The 23119-nt window shown below is 41.3% G+C and overlaps 1 protein-coding gene across 2 annotated transcripts in view; it reads left to right on the forward strand.

Moving 5' to 3' along the window:
- The first annotated feature begins 7064 nt into the window (after window positions 1-7064).
- larp1 (La ribonucleoprotein domain family member 1) overlaps window positions 7065-23119 on the forward strand; it is a 48560-nt gene continuing 32505 nt past the window's right edge. For both annotated transcript variants that reach the window (XM_023962691.1, XM_023962692.1), the window contains exon 1: window positions 7065-7726. In XM_023962691.1, coding sequence (XP_023818459.1) covers window positions 7345-7726 — 382 coding nt within the window. In that variant the 5' untranslated portion in view covers window positions 7065-7344. The remainder of the gene's footprint in view (window positions 7727-23119) is intronic.

Below are 23119 nucleotides of genomic sequence, written 5' to 3' on the forward strand. Positions count from 1 at the left end.
TAATAAATGTCCTCCATCATCAGAAATATTCCAGAAGAACGTGTTAAAACACCAAAAACCCCATTTCAAAACACAGAACTTTGAATTGTTATAATCTGAGTTGTCCACAGGCCGATGAAGAACAACATTTTCAATACAGCAGAGTAACTAATCAGTGTGTGCATAGGTCCAGAACTAACACTTGTAACTGTTTGATGAATAAAACATCAAATGTTTGCAAATGTTTGAGCTAAATTCGGCTTCTTTATTAGCCCTCCTTTTATCCTGAGTAGCCTCTTACTCTAAAAACCTTGAACCGTCTCCACCAAAGATGACAACCTGAGCAATTTTTAGTAAAAAAAACAACAAACTTCTTTAGACTGCCTTTTAAAGTCAGTAGTTAGTGGAATTCTTTTTTATTTGTGTTCACTTATTAGTGTGTATCTTGTGAATTTCACTCCTTGCTGCTCTGATTATGTTGCTTAATTTGATTTTCTTGATCATTTTACTGGATTTTCATTAATGTTTTCATTGCTGTGAAGCACTCTGGCATTCTGATGGTGTTGTAAAGCATCGAACAATAGAGTCAATTCACTCATTCAGCGCCTGCTTTAGCAAACAGATGTAAATGAACTGCAGCCTCACGCATGTTCAGAAACAGTGGCTCTCATTCAGAGACAGGAGTTAATCACACCTTCATTGTGTCTCACGTCACTGTAAGCAATCTTAGTACACAGTTTTCTGTGTGTGTGTGTGCGTGTGTGTGTGTGTGTGTGTGATGGTTCAGGACACCTATTGCCTCAAACGTGCAAATACTTGGCATGATAGTGCATGTTGCTGGAACTGTGGGGCTCTTTGAAGGTTCTCATTGTTCTGGGGTTTCCTGCAGTCCAATCAGCAGCAAACAGACTGTAGAAACCTTTGATTGACACTTTAAATGCTGTAATATTTCAATTAACTAAAGGACAAACAGCATAGATCCTTTTACTTTGATTAATATTGAAGGACGGGAACTTTAGAAGTGACTTATTAAAGATTTAAAAGAATAAGTATTGTGACTCTGACAGGAAAGTTTTTATTAGACACCTTTTAACTGATTTCTACAAGGCATGTTTTTATTACTTCAAATAATAACAATAAATAAGTCAAAAGACATCTTTTTGGCACTTTAATTAAGTCTGAGCCAAGAAAATTTTTTAAAAAGATGATTTGGACACTTTTAAAGAAATGAAAATGAAATACTAAACAAAAATGGACGGAGGGACGGATGGATGGAAAGATGGATGGATGGATGGATGGATGGAAAGATGGATGGATGGATGGATGGATGGACGGACGGATGGATGGATGGATGGATGGATGGATGGATGGATGGACGGATGGATGGATGGATGGATGGATGGACGGATGGATGGATGGATGGAAAGATGGATGGATGGATGGATGGACGGACGGATAGATGGTTAGATGGATGGATGGATGGATGGATGGACGGATGGATGGATGGATGGAAAGATGGATGGATGGATGGACGGACGGATAGATGGTTAGATGGATGGATGGATGGATGGATGGATGGATGGATGGATGGATGGATGGATGGATGGATGGATGGATGGATGGATGGATGGATGGATGGATGGACGGAGGGACGGATGGATGGTTAGATGGATGGATGGATGGATGGATGGATGGATGGATGGATGGACGGATAGATGGTTAGATGGATGGATGGACGGATGCATGGATGGACGGAGGGACGGATGGAAAGATGGATGGATGGATGGATGGATGGATGGATGGACGGATGGATGGATGGATGGATGGATGGATGGATGGACGGAGGGACGGATGGATGGTTAGATGGATGGATGGATGGATGGATAGATGGATGGATGGATGGACGGACGGATAGATGGTTAGATGGATGGATGGACGGATGCATGGATGGACGGAGGGACGGATGGAAAGATGGATGGATGGATGGATGGATGGATGGATGGATGGACGGATGGATGGATGGATGGATGGATGGATGGACGGAGGGACGGATGGATGGTTAGATGGATGGATGGATGGATGGATAGATGGATGGATGGATGGACGGACGGATAGATGGTTAGATGGATGGATGGATGCATGGATGGACGGAGGGACGGATGGATGGTTAGATGGATGGATGGATGGATGGATAGATGGATGGATGGATGGACGGACGGATAGATGGTTAGATGGATGGATGGATGCATGGATGGACGGAGGGACGGATGGATGGTTAGATGGATGGATGGATGGATGGATAGATGGATGGATGGATGGACGGACGGATAGATGGTTAGATGGATGGATGGACGGATGCATGGATGGACGGAGGGACGGATGGAAAGATGGATGGATGGATGGATGGATGGATGGATGGATGGACGGATGGATGGATGGATGGATGGATGGATGGACGGAGGGACGGATGGATGGTTAGATGGATGGATGGATGGATGGATAGATGGATGGATGGATGGACGGACGGATAGATGGTTAGATGGATGGATGGATGCATGGATGGACGGAGGGACGGATGGATGGTTAGATGGATGGATGGATGGATGGATAGATGGATGGATGGATGGACGGACGGATAGATGGTTAGATGGATGGATGGACGGATGCATGGATGGACGGAGGGACGGATGGAAAGATGGATGGATGGATAGATGGATGGATAGATGGATAGATTTCCCTTTATTGTCAGTGTCTACAAAAAAATTGAAGCACTCTCAATCTCAGCGTAAAAATCAAATAACAATTTAACAAAATATAATACAAACGTGTCTGTTTAGTGCAAAATATGTGCAAATCCAAGCATGTTTGCTGCATGGAGCATTAGACAGCTGAAGAAATCAATCATGAAGAACTACTGCAGATATCAGGGCTGAAACATGGGATCATGTCTCGTGCTTTTCTCCAGACTTTGCGATTGTGATTTTCAAAATAAATGTAAATCCACTTGACTTTGAATCACAAAGGAACAGGCTGGTTATTTAGTCCAGGAAAGACCCCCTCCCCTGACTCAAAGAAACAGAGATAAACTCTGCATCTAATGAAATTCTGAAACATCAAAGTTTTTTTTTTAATTATAACTCAATGACTAATAAAAAAAATCAGCTATTAAGACGATCCTGAATGTTCATTTTTTGGATAATTTCCTGTTTTATATTTGTTTCTATTCATAACGTTGTGTCTGGAAAAAAAAAGAGTTTTTGTCATTTTGGCAGTTTGAGTCAAAGTTAAATTAAAGGTCAGAAAACAGTGAGAAACCATTAGCTGGACCGCTTTAAATAGTTCTGAAAATCTCACTCTGACTCCACAAATCGGCTGCACAAAAGCCCCCCAGACTCATCTTGCTTACAAGGCAAATCCACCATTTAAAGGCTTTCAGCTGTGATTTGCTGACCAGCTGCTGATCCGTGTTTTCATCCCGGTGGCTCGTTGCCGTTTCACTGGCGATCGCCTTGCTAAAAAGCACCGCTGTGCTGGACAATGCCAGAGAGCTTTACATTTCACCAGCCTCACCAGACACGGTGAATGGGCTGCTGCCGCTGAACAACATTTGAGTCTGTTTACAGTGTGGGGCCTCAGCAGGGCGTGTGTCTCTGTAATCATGTCCTCACCTACAGGGGACTGTGATTGTGAACGCACACACTTTGGGGTATGTGTGTCAAGAGATTTAGCGGTCAGAGGGTGTGTGACGGTGCCGCAGCTTAACAAAAAGCCAACGATAACACCTCAGCCATCAGACATTCAGACGTGTTTGTCCACTTCTCGGGATAAGGAGGAGTTTCATTCAGAAAAACGGCAAACTCTCGTAGCTTTGTGGAAAACAAAACTTGAGTCAAGCAGCAAATCTCCACATCAAAGCCACACTTCTGCAGTTAAAAGGCTTCCACTTCAAGCACACACACTACATACATTAATGACATTTCTATAACCACTAAAGATAGCAACAAATAGGTTTATCATTGTTCATTTGGTTACATTCTGAACAAATTTGCAGTAGATCTGTTTCATTTTTGACAGAGTTGAATTTATTGTCATATTTCCTAGCTCAGATTAAATTTTGTAATGAACCGGATGTCCGGAACAACATCCAGACTGAGTCTAATGGCCTTTAAAGGGCCTACACCATGCAAGATCACATTTTTGAGCTCTAACTTTGTTATAATGTTCAATACTCACAAAAAAACAACCCCAAAGCGGCATTTTGGTCCATTTGTGCATAACTGAGCAACCCTTTTTTGGGTTCGTTTCATATTAAAAGCGGTCCTTGTGTGAGCAGACTGACTGGTTTAGTGGAAAAATGCAAAGTATTTAATAACTTGGATAGGGGGAGTTGCAGGAGGTTACGTGTGAGTTAGTCAGCAGTCATGTGGGAACCAAATTTCACATGAGTAAACGTGTGAATGACTGCTGAGGACGATAAGTGATATAGAGACCCTTTCCCATGTGTGGAGTGATTGTTCAGAGGCCTGCTGACTCCTGAATGTTGGAACTGCTTCTGCTGTGTTGAGCCGTGATGTCATGGAGAGTTTAGCAAGCACCGGGAATAAACAAACTTCTGCCAAGCAGTGGGGCAAATTGATGAAAACGTCTAGTCAGGTATTCCAGCTTAATGGAAAAGTCTTGCATAAATTGAATCATTTTGAGGTTCTGGTTTAACGTTCTAAAGTTTAACACACTGGAGTCATTTCTGCATCGGCTGGAATATAAGATGCAATTGTTGCACCAACTTACTGAGTGTCATGTGACTGAAGCAGCCAGAGGCGTTGCTGCAATCAGACACAGGAGGCCGGTCCTGTCTTGTCTAACTCTCCGCGGTGAGAGAAGACATTTGTTCTTTCTCGCAGAGACTCGAGGGTTTCCTTATGCTTTGAAATGCAGCCAATGATTTCACTTTTATTATTGGATGTAAACTGTGCTACTCAATAAACTGCAAGTTCCCTGTTAGTGGGGGACATTTTGGAAGATTTTTTTTAGTATTTTTGAAAGGAAAATCTGGTGAAAGTGTTCTTTAAAGGAACATCTTAGTGACACTTTGAAGCTTTTAGATCTCATTCAGTTTTAAAGTTATTCTCCTGCAACACATTCCTGCTGCACGCCTGTTCACATCCTGTCATTCGCGCACAACAAGTGCTAAACCTTTCACATAATCTATAGCATTTCCAACACACCAAGAGAAACCACGTGTTCCTGGCTGACAGCGTCCTTCAGGACTTGCATTTACCACACTTCATGTATACATAAATGGGTGGAAAGGAAGAAACCAAACGTGTCTGAAAGCAGAGAAAGTAAAATGAAGGACTTCCCCAGCACAGGCACAGGGTTCATATAAAAAAACACACACAGAAAAGGTGGGTGTAGGTTTTTTTTCTCACAATCTGGAACAGGCGCGTGAGTACGCACGTGCTCCTTTTTCTTGGACACGTGCAGAAAGGTTGAGTCCCTCTTCTCAGCGGAGTTTCTTTTTTATTTTAAATCACAAACTGAAGGAAATTGTGAGCAACGACTGTTACTGTAGTTTGTCAGACTGTATTTCACCGAAACATGCGCGTCAACTTAGAAGTGGGGGGGTCTAAGTGGTACATTTAATGGAATCGGGAATTTTAGACGCCGGGCAGAAACAAGTTTCAGGTTCTCAGTTGCGACGATGAAAGAAAGTGAATAAAAAAACTCTCACACAGTATTTTCTCACATTTTAATTGTATTCCTCTTGGAATAGTCAATTTTGTGTGTGAACAAGTACAGAATATTGTGATCACAACACTTTTTGTATGTAAATTCATCTAAAACAAAAAATGTCTTCTTTCATAAAACTATGAAAAGATTATGATACACAACACATATTTTAAACTTAGATTTGAACATTGTTTTTTTTGAATTATCAGAAATATATTTTTGTGGTTCAACATGATGAAAAGTTTTCAATTGTTTTTTTCTCTCAAAGATTTTCACAAATTATTTACTGACAGGCATTTTCTCTATTTAGAACTTTATTTTAAACACTAGATTTTTATCAAATTGTTTACTTCATTTATTGACTTAGTTTTTGTACAGAAAATATACAACCACTCACTTTAAGAAACTGTTCGCAACAATAAATTAAAAATATAACACATAACATTTACCTTAATCCTTTGAAGTCCCTCTCCAGTCATCTTTTGGTCTGTTGTTCCCAGTAGTCTTTTAACTATGATTATGGAATTTTTTTAGTCCAAATCAAAATATCTGAGTGGTTTTCTAGGACAAAGGTTCTGCAGAGTAGCAGGAGTTCATTTGAAATTTACCTCTAAATTATGGGCAGGATTGTTGGTGTTGGTAAGCCTGCCAACACTTCCCATCATCCCTTTGTTTACTCTCTCCTGCTATCTTACACCCCTCACAACCCCAACCTAACCTTACAGATGCAACAAAAAAAGGACAGCAATATCAGACATATCCAGCTGTGATTCAGATCCCAGCCCAGATGAGGAAAACAAAGACGTACATGGATCTAATTGTCTGCAAGTAGATGCATCGGAATGAAGCGGAGCAGGGAGCTTGTGGCCTGCAGATTGTAGCAACTATGTCACAGCTACAAGCTTTTCCCAACTGCATTCTTTGTCTGCTCCTGATTTTCCACAAATTATAATGAAGAAATACGCAGAAAAGCAAGTTTAAGCTTATTATTTTCTCATAACATTTCTTCAAATATAAAAAAAATGCTACACCGGATTTGGTGAAGGCTTGATTAATTGGGTTAGGGTAATATAGTCAAAGCCCCCAGCAGGATTGTTAATTATTTGTTTGTTTGTTTATTTATGTATGACTGGTCTGTTACTTTTGTCATTTGTTTTCAGTGTTATTCTTGGTGGAATTGGTGGGTTTAAAAATAAATAAAAACTCTTATGATAAAAAACACACAATTTAAAAACCTAAAAAAGGATTTTTCTTATCGGTGGTATGAAAAACGAGCAACACCTGAAGGCACCATCACGTTCTGACCGCCAATGCGCGTCCCCGCGCTTGCGTGGCTACTCCCCCTTCAAACGTACGTGCGCGCGCCACTCTATCGCGTGGTGGGGGATCATCCATATTGCTGCTAGTGCTGAAGATAAGGTTTAATCCTGAGCGGTTGTTTCTGTGTTTTTATATGTTTTAACTCGGTGCCGACTCTTCCGCGGCTTAGGCTCGAGCTCCTGCGGTCTGGGAGCCACAGAGGAGCGGTAGACTCCGCGGTTCAGCTCGACATTTTTCCCTGAATTGAAGCCACATTAGGGCCGGCGGGGGGAGGACTTGTAATCCTGAAGGGGGGAAGAAAGACGGTGGTGGGAAATGGCCACTCAGGTGGAGACTCTCCTGCCCGGCAACCCGCTTGCCAAAGCCGAGGGGCACGGTAAAGTGATTCGCAGTGAGCCGGAGAAGAAGGAGGGCGGCCGGTGCGACGGGACGAAGCGGCAGGCGGCTGTCACCGACTGCAGCCCTGGGCAGGGAGGAACCACCACCACCGGCGGCGGCGGCGCGGGGGAGCAGACCTCCAAACAGGCGGTAGAGCAGAGCAAAGGCGGCGGTGACAGCGACGAGCAAACGAGCGACGAAGGGGGCAAAGAAAGCGACAAGAAGGAGTTCACGGAGGCTCCCCCGCCCAAGGTGAACCCGTGGACCCGGAAAGTGACGGCGGTGACGGTGGTCAGCGTGAACGGACAGGCAGCGCTCGGTACGTACCCCCCTCCATGCGGATCAGGCGGCTGTCAGAGTTGCGTGTGTGTGTGTGCGTGTGTGCTCAGGTGTGGTCACACCCTGACGATCTGCGGGGCTTTTTAAGTCAACAAAAAAAACCCCGAACTTTTAAACATTCAAATTCAAATATCTTTATTTTGAACTGTTAAACTATTTTGGAGTGATTATCTGGTCCCACCTCATTTGTAAATGCTGCTGATTTTCTGGGCTAAAGTCAATCTTTTATATGTCCCTCAGGCCATTGGATGCTCCATGTTTGGTGCAAACGTTCCTCCCCCCTCTCTTTTTTTACTTCCAAAGTCAGGGTTTTTATCTGGAGTTTGATCAGGCTGCAGCTGAAGTTGCTTCATCACCTCTAGACTCCTGCTGCTCACAGTCACACTCCCTCTCTCTGCTTACCAAATATTTAAACCGCTAGTTTAATGCTGTTTACCCAAGTTCCACTTTCAGGTGGGCCTTTTTAGCTCAAAGATGCTGCTTACAGCCACGTCAGACACGAAGAGACACCCGCCCATGTCACACATTGCATCAGTTCGTTAAAAAAAAGAAAAAAGTTCGACCCTGGCAGCCTGGTTAGCAGCTGAACCAGCTAACAAAGCAGACAGTCCCCTTTGGCCTAGTCAGACGCGAAGCCCTTTAGCTAGTTTAGCTTAAATGCGACCACGTTGTTTTGCAGTCTTAACAACACGCCAGCTTCCCACTACTTCTGGCATGACTTCAAATCGCGACCTAACACGAAACATCTGCTCGTTTAATCGCTAAAAATGAGCAGATTTGTTATGAGACATCACGTGTTCACTCCACGTGTTCCCCGAGAGAGAGGCATGGCTGCGGCTAGCTAAGCTAGCTAGCTGGCCACTGGCGAGCCGCCGGTCCCCACCGGTTTCTGAGTGCCGTGGCCCAGCGTGGTCTGTGTGGGTGTTTCTCGGTCATCCAGCTGGTTGTCATGTGTGGCGTTTGTTGTCAAAGCAAATTCTGTCGCTAGTCGTGTGTTCACCTTGCTAGCTAACATTAGCATGTAAGCTAGCACGCTGTGGCAGGTCATCCTACTGAACTCGGAATTTTTTTAATGAAACGAAAATGATGTTCCCTTTTATGTACAGATGGCTGCACGTGTTTAACCCCCAACGTGTTTGCTTAGATGCTGTCTTGATCTAAAAGAGGTCTTTTTGTTTGTAACTGAGCTGTCAGTTGTCTGGACTACCATCTTTGTGCCAGCTGGACTTCTGGCAGTGATAAAGAACGGGCTTTTCCAGACTTTAGACTTCAGTTTGGGCTCAGGATTGGGTTGAAATGGCTCCAGAAGCTGTCACATTCAGTGGTGGAACCCAGCAGGGTCCTTGGCTGCAGCAGCCACAGTAACAGGCCTGTTGTGTGCTGCATTCACAGACCAAAGTTATTTAAATCAAGTTTTGTCTGTTTTTGAGTCTTTGCTTCCATCAAACAAACACCACTTCTGCTTTTACAAATGTAGTGTGAAAACGTATATTTTAGAAAAAGTTTATGGCATTGTGTTTCAATTTTCTTGGAGTAATGATGCTTCTTGTTGAAAAATCTCTAAATACCCAGTCTGATCATCTTTTGATCTTTTTTAAAAGCGCTTTCCAGTGGTCTTTTAAGTATGATTATTCCTTTTTTTTTTAGCCTTAATAAAAAATCCTGTATTGTTTTGTAGTACATAGTTTCTTCAGCGCAGCAGGATTTAAACTCACCTCTCAGTTGTGTTTGCGTGGAGCCTGCCTCCTCTTCCCATTATCTATCTAGTTTACTCACTCTCCCACTAGCTTACTGCCCCTCATAACCCCAACCTAACATCACAGGTGGACGACGTACCTGGATCTGGGATGAGTGTGGAGAATGGAGCGGAGCACGGAGCTTGTGGCCCGACGATTGTAGTTTCTACATCACAACTATGAGCTTTTTTGAACAGAATTTTTTTTTAATCAGCTCCTGATTCACACCAATTCCAATAAATACCCAGAAATGCAATATAAAACATATTTTTCTTAATATATGTTCTCCATCAGCAAACAATCGGCCAACAAATGCCACAAGAAGATGTTAAAAACACCCAAACCCATTGTCTTCCCCCATCAGCTGGTCTTTAAAAAGCTATTTGTTCTCACTTGTAAGGATTTGGCCCAAAACAGTTGCCAAATCTCCGCTCCGTTCCGCCATTGACTCCTGGTTGGTGAAATGAATGATTGACATTTGAAGAAACTGTTAAAGGGTTCTATTCAACAAGCTGTAGTGTCAGCAGTGTGGGATTGTCCCCGTCTTTTCTGTAGTTTGGCGGTGCGTTGGTGGTGGTCGTTCTGACACAAACAGCACATCCAAACAGGTGTTCAGTGTTGTTGTGATCCGGACCACCGGCGGGCCATCCCATCATCTTCACATTCAGATTCTGGAGCTGGTCTCTAACAAATCTTCACTCCGAGGCAAACATTGCCATCTCTGAGGATGTTCAGTTCATTTATTTTCTGGACTGTGGAGGTCCAGGATGATCTGTGGTTGCAGAATCTGATCTCTGCATTAAAACTGCATCCACTAATGCATCAGGTCTCATTTTTCCTACGAGGGAGGGGTCCACCCCTTTCATGCTGTCTCCACCCAAAGACGTTGCTCTGTTGGTGCAGCAATCATCGACGTTTTTCCAGTTTTCTGGAGTATTTGCCAAACAACCGTCTTCCATATCAGGACCGCCCAACCCTGGTCCTTAAGATCTTCCACCCTCTCTGTTGTCTCCGTGCACGTCCGGCCGCTGATTACCTGGATCAGATGTGTTCAGTCAGAATGAGGAGACGCCTGAACAGCAGAGCATAGTGTATGGCAGCTGTGACGCAGTCAGGGGGTAGAGCTCCGGGATCAGCTTTGGGCAGCCTTACTCCACATGGTCAGGTTCTGCTGGCATTGAAGTTTTGACGGCGCCCTTTTGGTTTGGTTTGTCATGTATTGAAGACTTTCTATTAAGGGTGGAGCAGATCACCAGACTCAATGTTTGGATCGTGTCAAGGGTTTAGAGTCCCTGTTAAGATAATTTTTCATATCAGTAAAATGGGAGAAAAAAATCTACGGTTATTATTTTTTTAAAGCTTCAAAACATAGATTTGAAGCTTGTTAAAACAAAGACGGTGTACACGAGTTTGATGCACGAATTGCGTTTAATGTGAACGGACAATTGATTTGAATGATGCACGTGCGAGGTGCGCACAAGGGGGATTCGCGGTAAACCGTGTCTAGTGATCCGTATGGATCACAGATCATCCGTGATCCGTTGCACCCCTACTTTCTATGACCTCAGAGTCCGGATCAAATGACAGGTTTTGTTGTAGTCAGAATAGACACAATTTTGGAAGATCTGGACAAATAATTTAGGCTATAATCAAAGGTCTACTTTCTGTTTACAAACATTTCTGGGTCAGAGATTTCTGTTTTATTTCATTTATAAATGCATGTTTTATGCATCTTAACTCATGTTTTTCCTGTCATAAATAATAAAATGTTAATGAAAATGTTTTGGTGCAGTGGTTGGAAACCACAGCGTTTTGGACAGGTTCTGGACTAGACTGCAGTTGTTTTTGTTGCAGAAGAACTTAGTAAAAATGTTTATCAGAGTCTGAAAGAGGTTTTATTTAGGAAAAAAAGCAACTAGATAGGTCAGTCTGTGTGTTCGGTGACGAGGCAGGACCTTTCAGGGTAAATAACAGTAACAGTGAAGCAGGTTTTTCCTCTTCAACAGAACCATATATAAGGAACATATATCAGTTGTTTTTGGAATCTGAAGCTTTAAGGGCTTGCGTCTGAAATGTTTAAGCTTAATTTCTTTTACTTTGAAATGTAAACTGAAGGGATTTTTAGCTGTTAGTTCACTGGGTTTGGTGTTTCTTTCTGATCAAGCTTTAGCAAACAGTGATAAGCCTTTTTTCCAGTAAGTTTGAGTGAGGGGGTGTACATGCCGATTGCTTAAACTCTTAATGTGTAACTACATGTCAGATGAGATGTCCAGACGTCTGTTCTTGGCGCTTGCAGAAACTGTCTGAGGAGGTATAGATGACTTACAACTTCATGAACTGCTATTGTCGGGGTTCCAGCTCCTGTTCCTGATGCCTGGTGTTTGTCCGACCACTGTACCACTATCTCATTTCACACCAGCACTACTAAAGCTGGTCTGAGATAAACCTCTGAAATTCAGCCGGCTCTTCTTTTGCTTCTGGTTTAATATTTTGTGGATTGTTGGTGATCAGGTCGGTGTAAACGGTGTTTAGATGCCGGCTTTCAGGGTTTCTTTGAGGGAAATGAAATGCTTTAGCAGCTCACAAAGATGTGACAGAGTTAACTGTGTTACCGCTGCCTGAAGGGAATTCTAAGCAGAAAGCAGCTGCTTTGGTTGAGTTGCTACAGCACCTTCTGATGCACAGGCAAAAATGTGTAGACCCCAAACAAATGGTCAATCAGTTTCAGTAATATTGGCTCATTTGATGCTTTTAACTTAGTTTTAGAGGCACTGCTGCTGAAGAGACTGTTTGTACCTCCTCCCGATAGTGTGTGTGGCTGCAGAATTGGACCTTTTAAGGGATTTGAACGTTCTTCATGGTAGAATTGTCTTCAACAGTTGAGATGAGCTGTCGGTAATCCTGGTAAAGGCGTCGCTTTGTTGGGCATTCGTTCATTAAATCCTGTTTACATTTGTCAAAAGTCTTACAACTCTTTTAGCAACTTTTTTGTGCAACATTTCTGATAGACGTAAATTAAGTTGGAGATCAATGGTCGTGGTCATCTGGTGGCGCCAACCTGACTGTTTTTCCTGTTCCCACTTAATGGAAGTGACCTTTTGTGTATAGCAGGGGTCGGGAACCTTTTTGGCTGAGAGAGCCATAAACGCCACATGTTTTTCAATGTAATTTTGTGAGAGCCAGACAATGTTAAAAACTAAAAATACAAGTGAATGTGTGCATTTTATGTAATTTCAGCACTTTTAAACTACAATTAGTCTGTGGATTCTTTTCAATAACATTGTAATTGTAGAGGACTGAGTTAGACTGGGTGGCTGTTGGGTTGCGTTCTAAGTTCCAGAGTTCATTGAACGCATCAAGCAGAGATGCTGGTTGGCCCTCAGTTCTGTCGCTCAGCCTGTCGTTGGGGAGTTTGGACCAATGGGGTTCAGCTGTGGGCCCAATAAGGGAATAGGAGGGCTGGTGAGGGGGAAGGGAATAAAAGTTGGGGGAGTTCTGTCGGTGGGAGAGATTCAGGAGTTGCTGGATAAGTTGTAGGGCTGGGAATCACTGGGTACCTTACGATACGATTTGCGATACATTGCTCACGATGGCGATACTATCACGATATGGCGATATTGTGATAATCGATATATCTCGTCTCTAACAACTCACGATATATCAAACTTTAAGAAAGAAGAACTTGAAAAACTGTTTTTTTGGAAAATATTTCCCCATTTATTTTTTAAACACAATGATAATAAACAACTGGTGTCCTATTTGGTGTAATGAATAACATACTTTTGTGTAACATTGCTGAAATCAGTAATACTCTCTCTTTGACAAACAATGACAATTTTCATTTGGAAATATCTGTAAAATTTGGTTTAAACAACAGTGAACATGAACAGCAGCCATTATTTTGTACAAAATTGCTGTAAACAGGATAAAAAATGAATAAGTCAAATAGCTGCCAGGCACATTGTTATTAACTTTTGAAAAACAAAACCATAGCCATTGCTTAATTTAAAAAATACGGCTGTAAATCAGATATTAATTCTGTGAACAAATTATATTGTCTCTGTTAAAAATAAATGACACCATTTAGTGCAAATGTGGTGTAAACAAAAATATATTCCCACAGAAAAATAAAATCAAGTAGCTAGGAACTTTCCTTTAAGTTATTTAAGACATAAACTGCTTTCAAAATAAATGACCAGGGATAAAATACACGAAGAACTTAAAGTGCATCCAAAAGTAAACATCTTTGTGAAAAACACGATTGGGGAAAAGCTGCATGTGATGTATGTCTAAATGTTCATGTTTTTCTGGAGATACATAGACTTTAAGCAGACGCCACTCGTCCACCGCTGCTTATAGGAGAAGGGGGGGTCTATGGGCAGGGATGCCACTCTTTTTTCCGTTTCCATCTCAACCATAGCTCTGGTCTGGCTGCACAGCGCAGGGATCCTTTTTTCAGTATTTCCGAGAGGGAATGTCAAAGCGTGGCTCTAATGCATTCAATAAAAACCGAAATCCCTCGTTCTCCACCTCCTGTTTTGTTTTCCGTTTATTTATTGCCGGTGCTCTGTCTTCGCTTCTCATTGTTTTTCCCCCCGCCATCTTTGTTTGAATGTGTGTTTTTCTTCGTCCGCCCGCAACAGCCAATCTCGCAACGAACACCCCCTATGGACTTTCCGAAGAATTGTCTTACCAAAGGATGGTTAATATAACGTTTTACAGGGTCTTTAAACGTAAATAAAAGGGCAATACTTGACAAAGACGTCTCGAGAATCTATTGCGGGACTAAATATCGCGATATATCGCCATATCGATATTTTGGCACACCCCTAATAAGTTGTACGCCATTGGTTACGGCCTACAGTAACCAGAATAAAGAACCTTAAAATAGATTAAGTCTCTGTGCCTCATTTATTAGCAACATTATGCTGTTGCTAATAAATGAGTATTTCATAGCATTAATGTGACTTCTGGTGCTGCATGGTGGTTTTGCTGATGATCTTGTCTGGTTGATGCGTGGTGAGTTTAAGCTTCATGCGGGGGTTGAGACTTCCACCCGTTAATCGTGATCGTAGGTTGGTCTGAATTTTCTTTTAGATGTGAGAAAGACTGCTCACATGCAGACGTCAGTACAGCAATACTCACTGCAGTGTGTGGTATGTGACGGGCAGCGTGTTCTTATCAGTGCGCCTTGCTGCCTGAGCCCACTACCCCTCCCCTTTTCCTTCATATACATTTGCAGCTCCTTGTCAGAGACGGGAGCATCTGCAGGGACGGCAGTGCACAGGTTTTAGGCTGGTGCCAACTCTGTGAAATAACAGATAATAGGAAACTGATAGTGGCGCAGATCTTTTTTCTCCAAGCACCTCTACTACTGTGCGCCCCCCCTGGCATCGCATCGCGCCAGAGAAGGACTGGTCTAATGAAACATTTTTTTATAATTAAAGATTTGTCTGCGAGCCAGATGTGGCCATCAAAAGAGCCATATATGGCTCGCAGGTGGTGTAAAGCCTGATGAAGAGTTGGCGAATCAGATCAAACGTGGTGTGCAGGAAGATACCAGGATAGATGGATCCAGGTCCTGAACTTCACAAAATCCAAGTCTGCAACCCCACTGACTCCAGGAAGACCTGATAGTTGCTCCACAAAGATGCTGTTTGTCTACAGACTTAGTTGTTTATTTAACTCTTCGGTTAAACAGTTAAGTTTTAATTTAATTCCTCTAATAAAACTCCTCTGGGACACCCATGTGCCCATCAGGTCAGGCAATAACCAGCAAACATGGTAAAAAAAAAACATAAAAAATCGTTATTGATTTTTTTTTTAGCTGATTGTTCTGAAAATTCTTCGGAACAAACCATGCCAGCTGACCTTTGGCCATTCAGTCTGCTTCAATGGCCTAAGTTTCACACATTGAAAAATCGACAGTGGGAGGATAATCAAATCTATAGATGAATTTGAAGCTGTGGTTAATGGTGATGTCTTAATCCATATATTTACACTTTGTTTTCTTGGTATGGTTCAACCCTCCAACACCAGAAATGTTGCAGGCAACACCAAAATAGCACACGCTCTTTGACCGTCCGTAACTCTTGGATTGTTTACGTGATCTACGTGATCAGCTAATTCTGATGCAGCGAAAAACTGCTTTTCATATCAGATTAGTACAGACACACTAACGTAAAGTGTTGCATATTGGCGCAAAGCCGGATTTCTCCACATCAAAAACGGTTGATTCATTTTGATCGCATAAACGGTGGAGAAATTATGGTATGTCAAAGAATGTGTCATTTAGGTCTCGCCAGCGCCATCGGCAGTATTAAAGGGATAAAGGTATACTTGGACTGTACCATTCCTTCAATGGGAGGGTTGATTGCTCACCAGGGTTTTCAAAAAACTGCAGAGGTCGAAATTATAAAACTAAATTTTACTCACAGAACTGTAAATAAGTAGTTTTTGTTCAGTACCTACAATTTTAAGATTGCAATCTAGCTGTATTTGTATCACCATACCAATTTAATGTAAAGATTTACTTTGTTACAGTGAAATCACTTCTTGTGAGCGAGTAGATTTTCCATAGCAGACATGGAGATCAGGATGTTTTCATTTCCTGTGATCCACATCATTAGAAGTGTTGGCTTCACCAAAACAAAGATCATCTCTAAGTAGAGATACGCTACTCTGTGATAAACAATTGTTACTAATTGTTCGAAAGACTGAGAACCAGGTTGTTGGTTAGGTTTATTCAAAATGATTGACCCCTCCTTTAATAGATGACCTTAACGTTCTAGGAGAACACAGATAAGAACTGGACTGAAGACCTTAGACAGTTCAGTTTGAATCCATCATCATGTCAGTCTAGTCTGAAAGTTCCCACATAGTTTGTTTGAACTCATAATGAAAAGGTATGTTTGGTGAAATTCAGAAAAAAACTAAACTGTTGCTGTTCAAAATATCACAACCAGTAAAAGGTTTTTGTTTTTGTGAACTCTTCTAGCATTCAACAGGTGATCCGAACGTTTAATTTGACTTAATTAAATAGTCATTTTTTAGTCAAATTTTAAATTGATTATTTTTAATGAATTTATCTACGTAATGGTGGTGGTAGGGGGGCGGGGTAGAAGAGCTTCTGGAAGATGTACCAAAGGGTTTGTGAGGGACAGAATTTTTTGCTTTTTTAGGAGCTAAATCCTTATTTTCTGCTCCATCATAAATATATATTCTTTAAAATAAGTGTGATTTCCTGGATTCTTTTTTACATTGTGTCTCTAACAGCTGGAGTGTATCTAGGATGACATTACTGACCAAACAACTTGCAGAATTGGTGACAAATACATTTTTGCTCCTCTAAATTGAGCACATTTTATGAAAATATTTAATTCTTTACTTTAAAGTATTATATATTTTTTAAATAAGGAGAGTTGAAACTGGTTGTGTAATTTAGTTTAAACCTGGCCGTACTGACAAGTTCATTAAATGTTGTTTTTAATAATCATTGGAAATGATTTACATTTTCTTATGTTTTCATCCTTTGTGTTTGAGGAAAATAAGTGGCCATTTTTTGTTGCTCAAATTTTGTTGCGCAATAAAGTTACAAGATGATGATATATTTTTGATTTGACTCAAGAACATGATTTTTTATTTCTGTTTATAAACGTTTTTGCCCTTAAATTTGAGCTTATTGGAAAGGGAAAAATCTGAGGATTTGCACAAACATCAGTGGATTTTTTTTCCAATAAAGAAATCTTTTCTTGGTGTTTGGTTTTTTTCTCATGTGGATATAGACCGGAGGACCTTCAGGGTTTGGCGTTTTGAAGGTACTTGGCCATCTCACAGCAGTTTCTTCTGCAGTTCATAGAAACAGGAGCGACTCCTCTCATGTCTCACATCTGTCCCCGACTGTGGATTTTATCTTGTTGCTCCTTCAGCCATGTTTAAGAGCTGGATGTGTTTTTTGTAGGCAGCGTCTTATGAAACCCAGCAGAGAATCTGCCGTTTGAACCATGAGTGGGATGCAGACATATTGCTGGAATATTCACCAGGCAAAAGCTGGAATAATCCTAGCATCTAGCCTCTGACAGCCACCTCCTCTGCTCTGATGGTGTGGCGTACTGCTTGGTACCAGCACTTGTCTGGATAAATGTGCACAGAAGGGCCAGGTAGCAAGATTTCAAAAATGTCTGATACTTTCTCCATCCCTAGCTTCTCTGCCAATACCCCCCACCATCAGCTGTTTGGCATGGCTACAGTAACTCAAGCCCTTTTTATCAGTCTGGATGTTGTGTCTGGTCCTGGTGATAATGGAGCGACCCTTGGTGGAGATTCGGGTGGGGACCGTTTGTCTAATGTGGCCAGTCTGGTATTTTCCCTCCTGAGACCCACAAGTTAAACTGTTTTTTTTAGCTAGGAGGGAGAAACAGTATATTTGGAAAAGTAGCCTTAAATAGCTGCAGCTCTTTCAAATAGATGTTTTTCTCTTGGTTTTTGGGTGACTGAAACAGATGCTATTGTCTTTTCTGTCCTGTAAGATAATGACATTCTTTTCATTAAAAAGTCTTTTGAATTCATAACCAGTTCGTAAAAATAAATAAAGGGAAAACACGTGGTGGATTTGTGCTGTTGAAAAACGTCTCAGCACCGTCTCTCCCCATGTTGATGTCTAGCTTTTTCTACTCCAACCTCCTCAATCAACTCTTTTGTCTTTTCTACATTTTTTGTGTTTAAATGTTTTTGTCAGAGTAGAGAAGATGTTTGTGTTTGTTGAATCATTTAACAAATCTGACCTTTCCTCCCTTTATAATTAGGGATGGATACCATTTGGATTTTACCCGGTGCTGAACTGGTCCTTTTTAGAAACGGGTCTGGTGCCTAAATGGTGCTTCAAAATGGGAAAACACACGTCAACTTTTTCCAAAAACATGTGTGAGGAAGCAGCCTGACAGGGTGAAGATGATGGTCCTTGGATGGTTTATTTCATTCTTTCTGACAGGCAGCGCTGCATCTCCATTTTTATTCACGTTTTAGGTAAACACGTATTTCACCGCTCATCGCCACGACGACTATCTTTGTTTTAGAGCATCACTCTGATCCATCAGGTCGCTGAATTAGTCTTTTACTGTGAAGTACAGATAAACTGTGGCTCACTTTAACTTTGGCTTTTAGACTGAAGCTCCACCCACCCTCACGGCCTGACCCTTTATTATGAGCCCACCCACAAAGGAAAAATGATTGGCTAAAATTGTACAGCAAAACTGAATAGACTACAAGTGACTCACACATCTGAAACAAAGCACAGAAACCTGCATTTTTATGCAGTGCTGGTATTACTGTATACATCGGCACTGATACCAACTTGGCGGTAAATTTTGGTACCCAACTATCCAGTCAATATCTGATTTTTAATTGTGTGAAAACAATTTTAAAACAGCAGAATTAAATTCAGAGTGGAAATTAAAAAATAAACTAGTATTTTATTGAAGAAGCAAATCAAATTAAGTATTTTGCTGAAATGCACAAGTCATTTCTTTAATGAATATAAAAACAAAATGCATTTATATTAACACCCCTCATAGACCTCCCTGTCCTGCAAACTTTGCATAAATTACTCTTTTCTTTGCGCTTCTTTTGCAGTGTTTTGGTGCTTTCTTTTCGGTTTCCTTTGCTCTGCAATTTTCCTGATTTTTGACAAACCAAATGTAGAAAAAAACACGCATGTCAGGAGAGAAATCATTTTCTAAAATCATTATACACATTTAAGTGCTGGAATTAATTAAAAAAAACGACCAGAAAAGGAGTAAAATGATAAACGTTTATGAATATTGAGGTCAGTTGTTCCCCATCATTTTGATTGTGTTGAGTTCATTTTGAGCTGTAGTCCTGAGAGAAACCAAATATAAGAGATTGATGTTTTATTGTTTTTTTCTGGGAGTCATCAAGTTTATGTAGGGAGCTGTGTTCCATTGTTCCCACAGGCATGAATAGTTGTGGTTTAGGCTGGTGCAACCAGTGAAGATCAGAGCCAAGAAGTTTAAAGATAGACTTGATGTTTCGTAGGTCAGCACAAGGACCTGCTCAGTGACTTATCGAACATGCAACAAGCCCTCAGGAGTGGACGACTGTAGAGCAGTGCAGGGGTTTGTGCGGCGCTAACCAGTTCAGCATCACTGCTGGTGGTATCAGGTAGCAGTTGAGATCAGGTTAGATTCCTCTTGTTATTTGACCTATGTGTGGTTAATGACTTGGTAATAGACCTGGCGTACTCTTGTTGGGGTGGGTTGCTCCCTGAGCTCTTCCCTCTTGCGAGATGATGTCACCACGCAGTCATGTGACACTGAGCCGGGTCCTTGACGTGTGGGTGAGGAAGCAGGCGGGCGCTCAGCCGTTTCCTCCATATTTGGTCGTTGCAGAAAGGCTTCCCTCTGCTGTCGTCATGCGTTCATGCACAGAGGACCACCAGGCCGCCTGCAGAAAACCGACTTCCCTCTGATTCAACATTATTAGAGAGGTTCAAGAGAAGAGTTTTATGCTGGATCATTCACCCCTTTCATAGCTTCAACCCTTCAGCGTCTGTCTTTAAAAGCCATTGTTATGAAGATTTTGTGCTGAGAATGCTGCGTTTCCGCCTAACAGAAGAACACAGGAAAAGCCACAGACAGGCACTTGCCTCGATTATCTAAATCTGGCCTCGGTTATAATTCAGCGCATGTGGGTCTGGGGGCGGGAGGGGGAATCACAACAACAAGTCCCCACATCTGATGAGGATTGGGTTGGTTTTTCAGCTCCATGAGTTGATCCATCCCCGCAGAGCAACGTGGCACACGGTTTATTTATAGGCCTTTCCAGTGATGCACTGTGGGATTGGGAGCAGGTGGCTTCTGCAGCACCCATGAGAATTTCTTTGGTCCTCCCATGAGGTGTGGAAAAAAAAAACGCCTTTCATAGTAAGATAAGAAAATAGATAATTCTTTTAGCGATCGTAAAAAGGGGTTTGAGTTCGGTGCGTCTGCTGGTTTATTTTGTATCTGTAAATAAAGACTTTCGTGTCCTGGGCAGCCATTTATCAGGGCTCTACTAATGGAAACGATCAAAAAGGCAATTTCATGAAGCCCCCCAAAATTTAAAAATTAGGAATTTCATACAATAACCCTCCTAAGAAGCAGGAAATTATGAAGTTTATATGAATTCTAAATTTCCACAGAAACAAAGTAAAAGCAGCGTTTTTACTCATCCAACGTACTTTCATTGTTGTATTGATATGCGACTTTCAATTCTTAATTTTCCATTCAAAACGACCTAATTCCCCCAAAAATGGTAAGAATGGAAGCAGAATCGCACGATACTTTTACTACGCTGGTTGTTTTTTGTACATTAAAGCTTGATAGTCGACTGTGGGAATAACCCCATTGTTCTGACTTACAGCTCTGGTCTAAAGTTTTTCAACGCTCCAATTATTGGTTATTTTTTCCAGTTCAGGGTCCTAAATCCATTACTGAACATCCAGATGTGGAAAAAAAACAAAGATAGGGTTACAGTTGACTTACAAAGTCAATTTCAGTATTACAATTCACTCATTGATTTGCGATTAAAGAGCGTTTTATGTGGAATAGATGTTGATCCAGCAGTGGAAGTCTTCCTACAATTGTTCCAACTTTCCTGGGTTCCCCTCGTTTATCGTGGGGGTTACGTTCTAAAAATAACCCACCAAATCCACGGCGTAGGGTTACAGATGTTCTAAGGCTGTTAAACCCTTTACTACACACTTAATACACTTCCTCAGACAGACATGAACATTTCCACACTTTTCTTTCTTAAACTCTTTAATGGCTCAAAGTTCAAAGTTTCCCAAAACAAATGAGTCCAACACTATAGAACGAAAACAAAGATTTATGTGAATGTTGGAAGTTGAACGCATTCTGTACAGAGGTGATTGACAATGGTCTACAACCAATCAGGACGTAGAACTGTGTGCTTGGAAAACCAAAAAATGCAAAGTTGCACTTAAAATTCTGTAAAATGGTGAAACTGTGGTGGATAAACTGCCATATAGGGAACACTGGTTCCAGCCTTCACCGACTCCCTGGAAGGAGTAAAGAATCACGGTTTTACCAAACCCTTGTGAGCTTTTGTTGAACAGTTTTGTCCTGCTGAGAGTTGAGAGAGTGGGGAAAAGACCCAGAACTAAAATAAAAACGAGCCCTTATGTTTGTTGGACAGAACCACCAGTTGCATTTAAAATGGAAACGACGCATCAAAAGCGAAAAAAGGAGCACACAAACATGACATTTTATTACATATAGCATTTTTATCTCTTAACTGCCTTCTAGTGTCTATTGTTCTGTATTGTTTCTATTATTTCAGTGTACAGTTATGCAAAGTGTCCTAAAAAGTTGATATTCTGAGACAGTTTTGAATATCTGCTTTGAAGATATAGATAAAAAAAGGTTGGATAACATTAAACATTTGCATCCAAGTGCAGTCAGCTGACAGCCTCTAGCAGGACAAACCAAAGGAAAGTTGCCCAACTTTAGTTCTGTTCTCTGCTTCTGTAATCTGAGTATCTCAAATATTGAATGAATTGTTGCATTGCTGCAAGGTGGAACAAAAGAGCTGCAGCAGCAGAGCCAGCCGGTAAGTTATGGTTAATGTGACCTGGCAAGTGTTTGGTTGCGGTTTATGTTAATGGAAACCTCTGGCCTTCTGGAGTGCACAGCAGGCAGCAGCTGCCTAACAGAGCTGTGAGGATGGATGCATGGAACAATAACAGAGCAAGACTGAAAAGAAGCAAAGAAATGAAAGAGAGTGACGAAGCATTTCAGTGTGAGGAGTTATGGCCAAACCCAGCTAACGATTAAAGTGTGTTTGGCTGTAAACTTATAGGTTTTGACGTGTGATCAAGGCTGCGTTGAGCCTTTTTTCAGAGTTTGCTTGCCATAAATACTTTGGCAGCATCTTATCTACACTTTGGCAAGAAACGAAAAAACAATGTTTGTTTGTTTTGAACCTTTTATGACCCATTTGAAAAGCAACAACCATTGGCTTATAAAAATTTCTCTTTTCACTGATTTTAAAGTACCATCATGGCTTAGATAAAAAAAAGAAATTTTTAAATATAAAATACTAACAAAATATTAAACGTATCAAAAATAGCAAGCCTGTAATCGTAGCCTTTTTTCCTGGTGTGGAATCATAAGAAATCTGTGTAAATATGTTGGCTTTTCTGTCGGCGTTTCTTTCTTCTAATGTCTCTCAGGTCTCAGATTTCAGCTCATTAGTTGCAAACACCACTTATGATCCACATTCTGTGTGATTTTGTGTGAACATCCTGGTTAGGGACGGGCGATATATCTGTGCCCGTATGCCAATATTTGCATAATTTGAGTTTGTCTGTATCGGTCCGATTTAAAAAAATCTACTGAGATTCTTTTGTTTTCAGAAACACTTTAGTTTTGAAACGTAGACTTGTTCCTAATAGATTGGGAAGCGTATGTTCACAGTCATAGTCAGTAATTGACTGTTTTCAGGGAAATGTTCTTTTTGATAGGGATACGTGTTGTTCCTGATAGATCCCTGGCAATGGGGAGCTGTTGGTTCACAGTTATGTCCAGTATTCAATAAAGAGTCTGAATGCTTACAGATAT

Source organism: Oryzias latipes, chromosome 14 (assembly GCF_002234675.1).
Source record: "Oryzias latipes chromosome 14, ASM223467v1".
NCBI classification, from domain to species: domain Eukaryota; kingdom Metazoa; phylum Chordata; class Actinopteri; order Beloniformes; family Adrianichthyidae; genus Oryzias; species Oryzias latipes.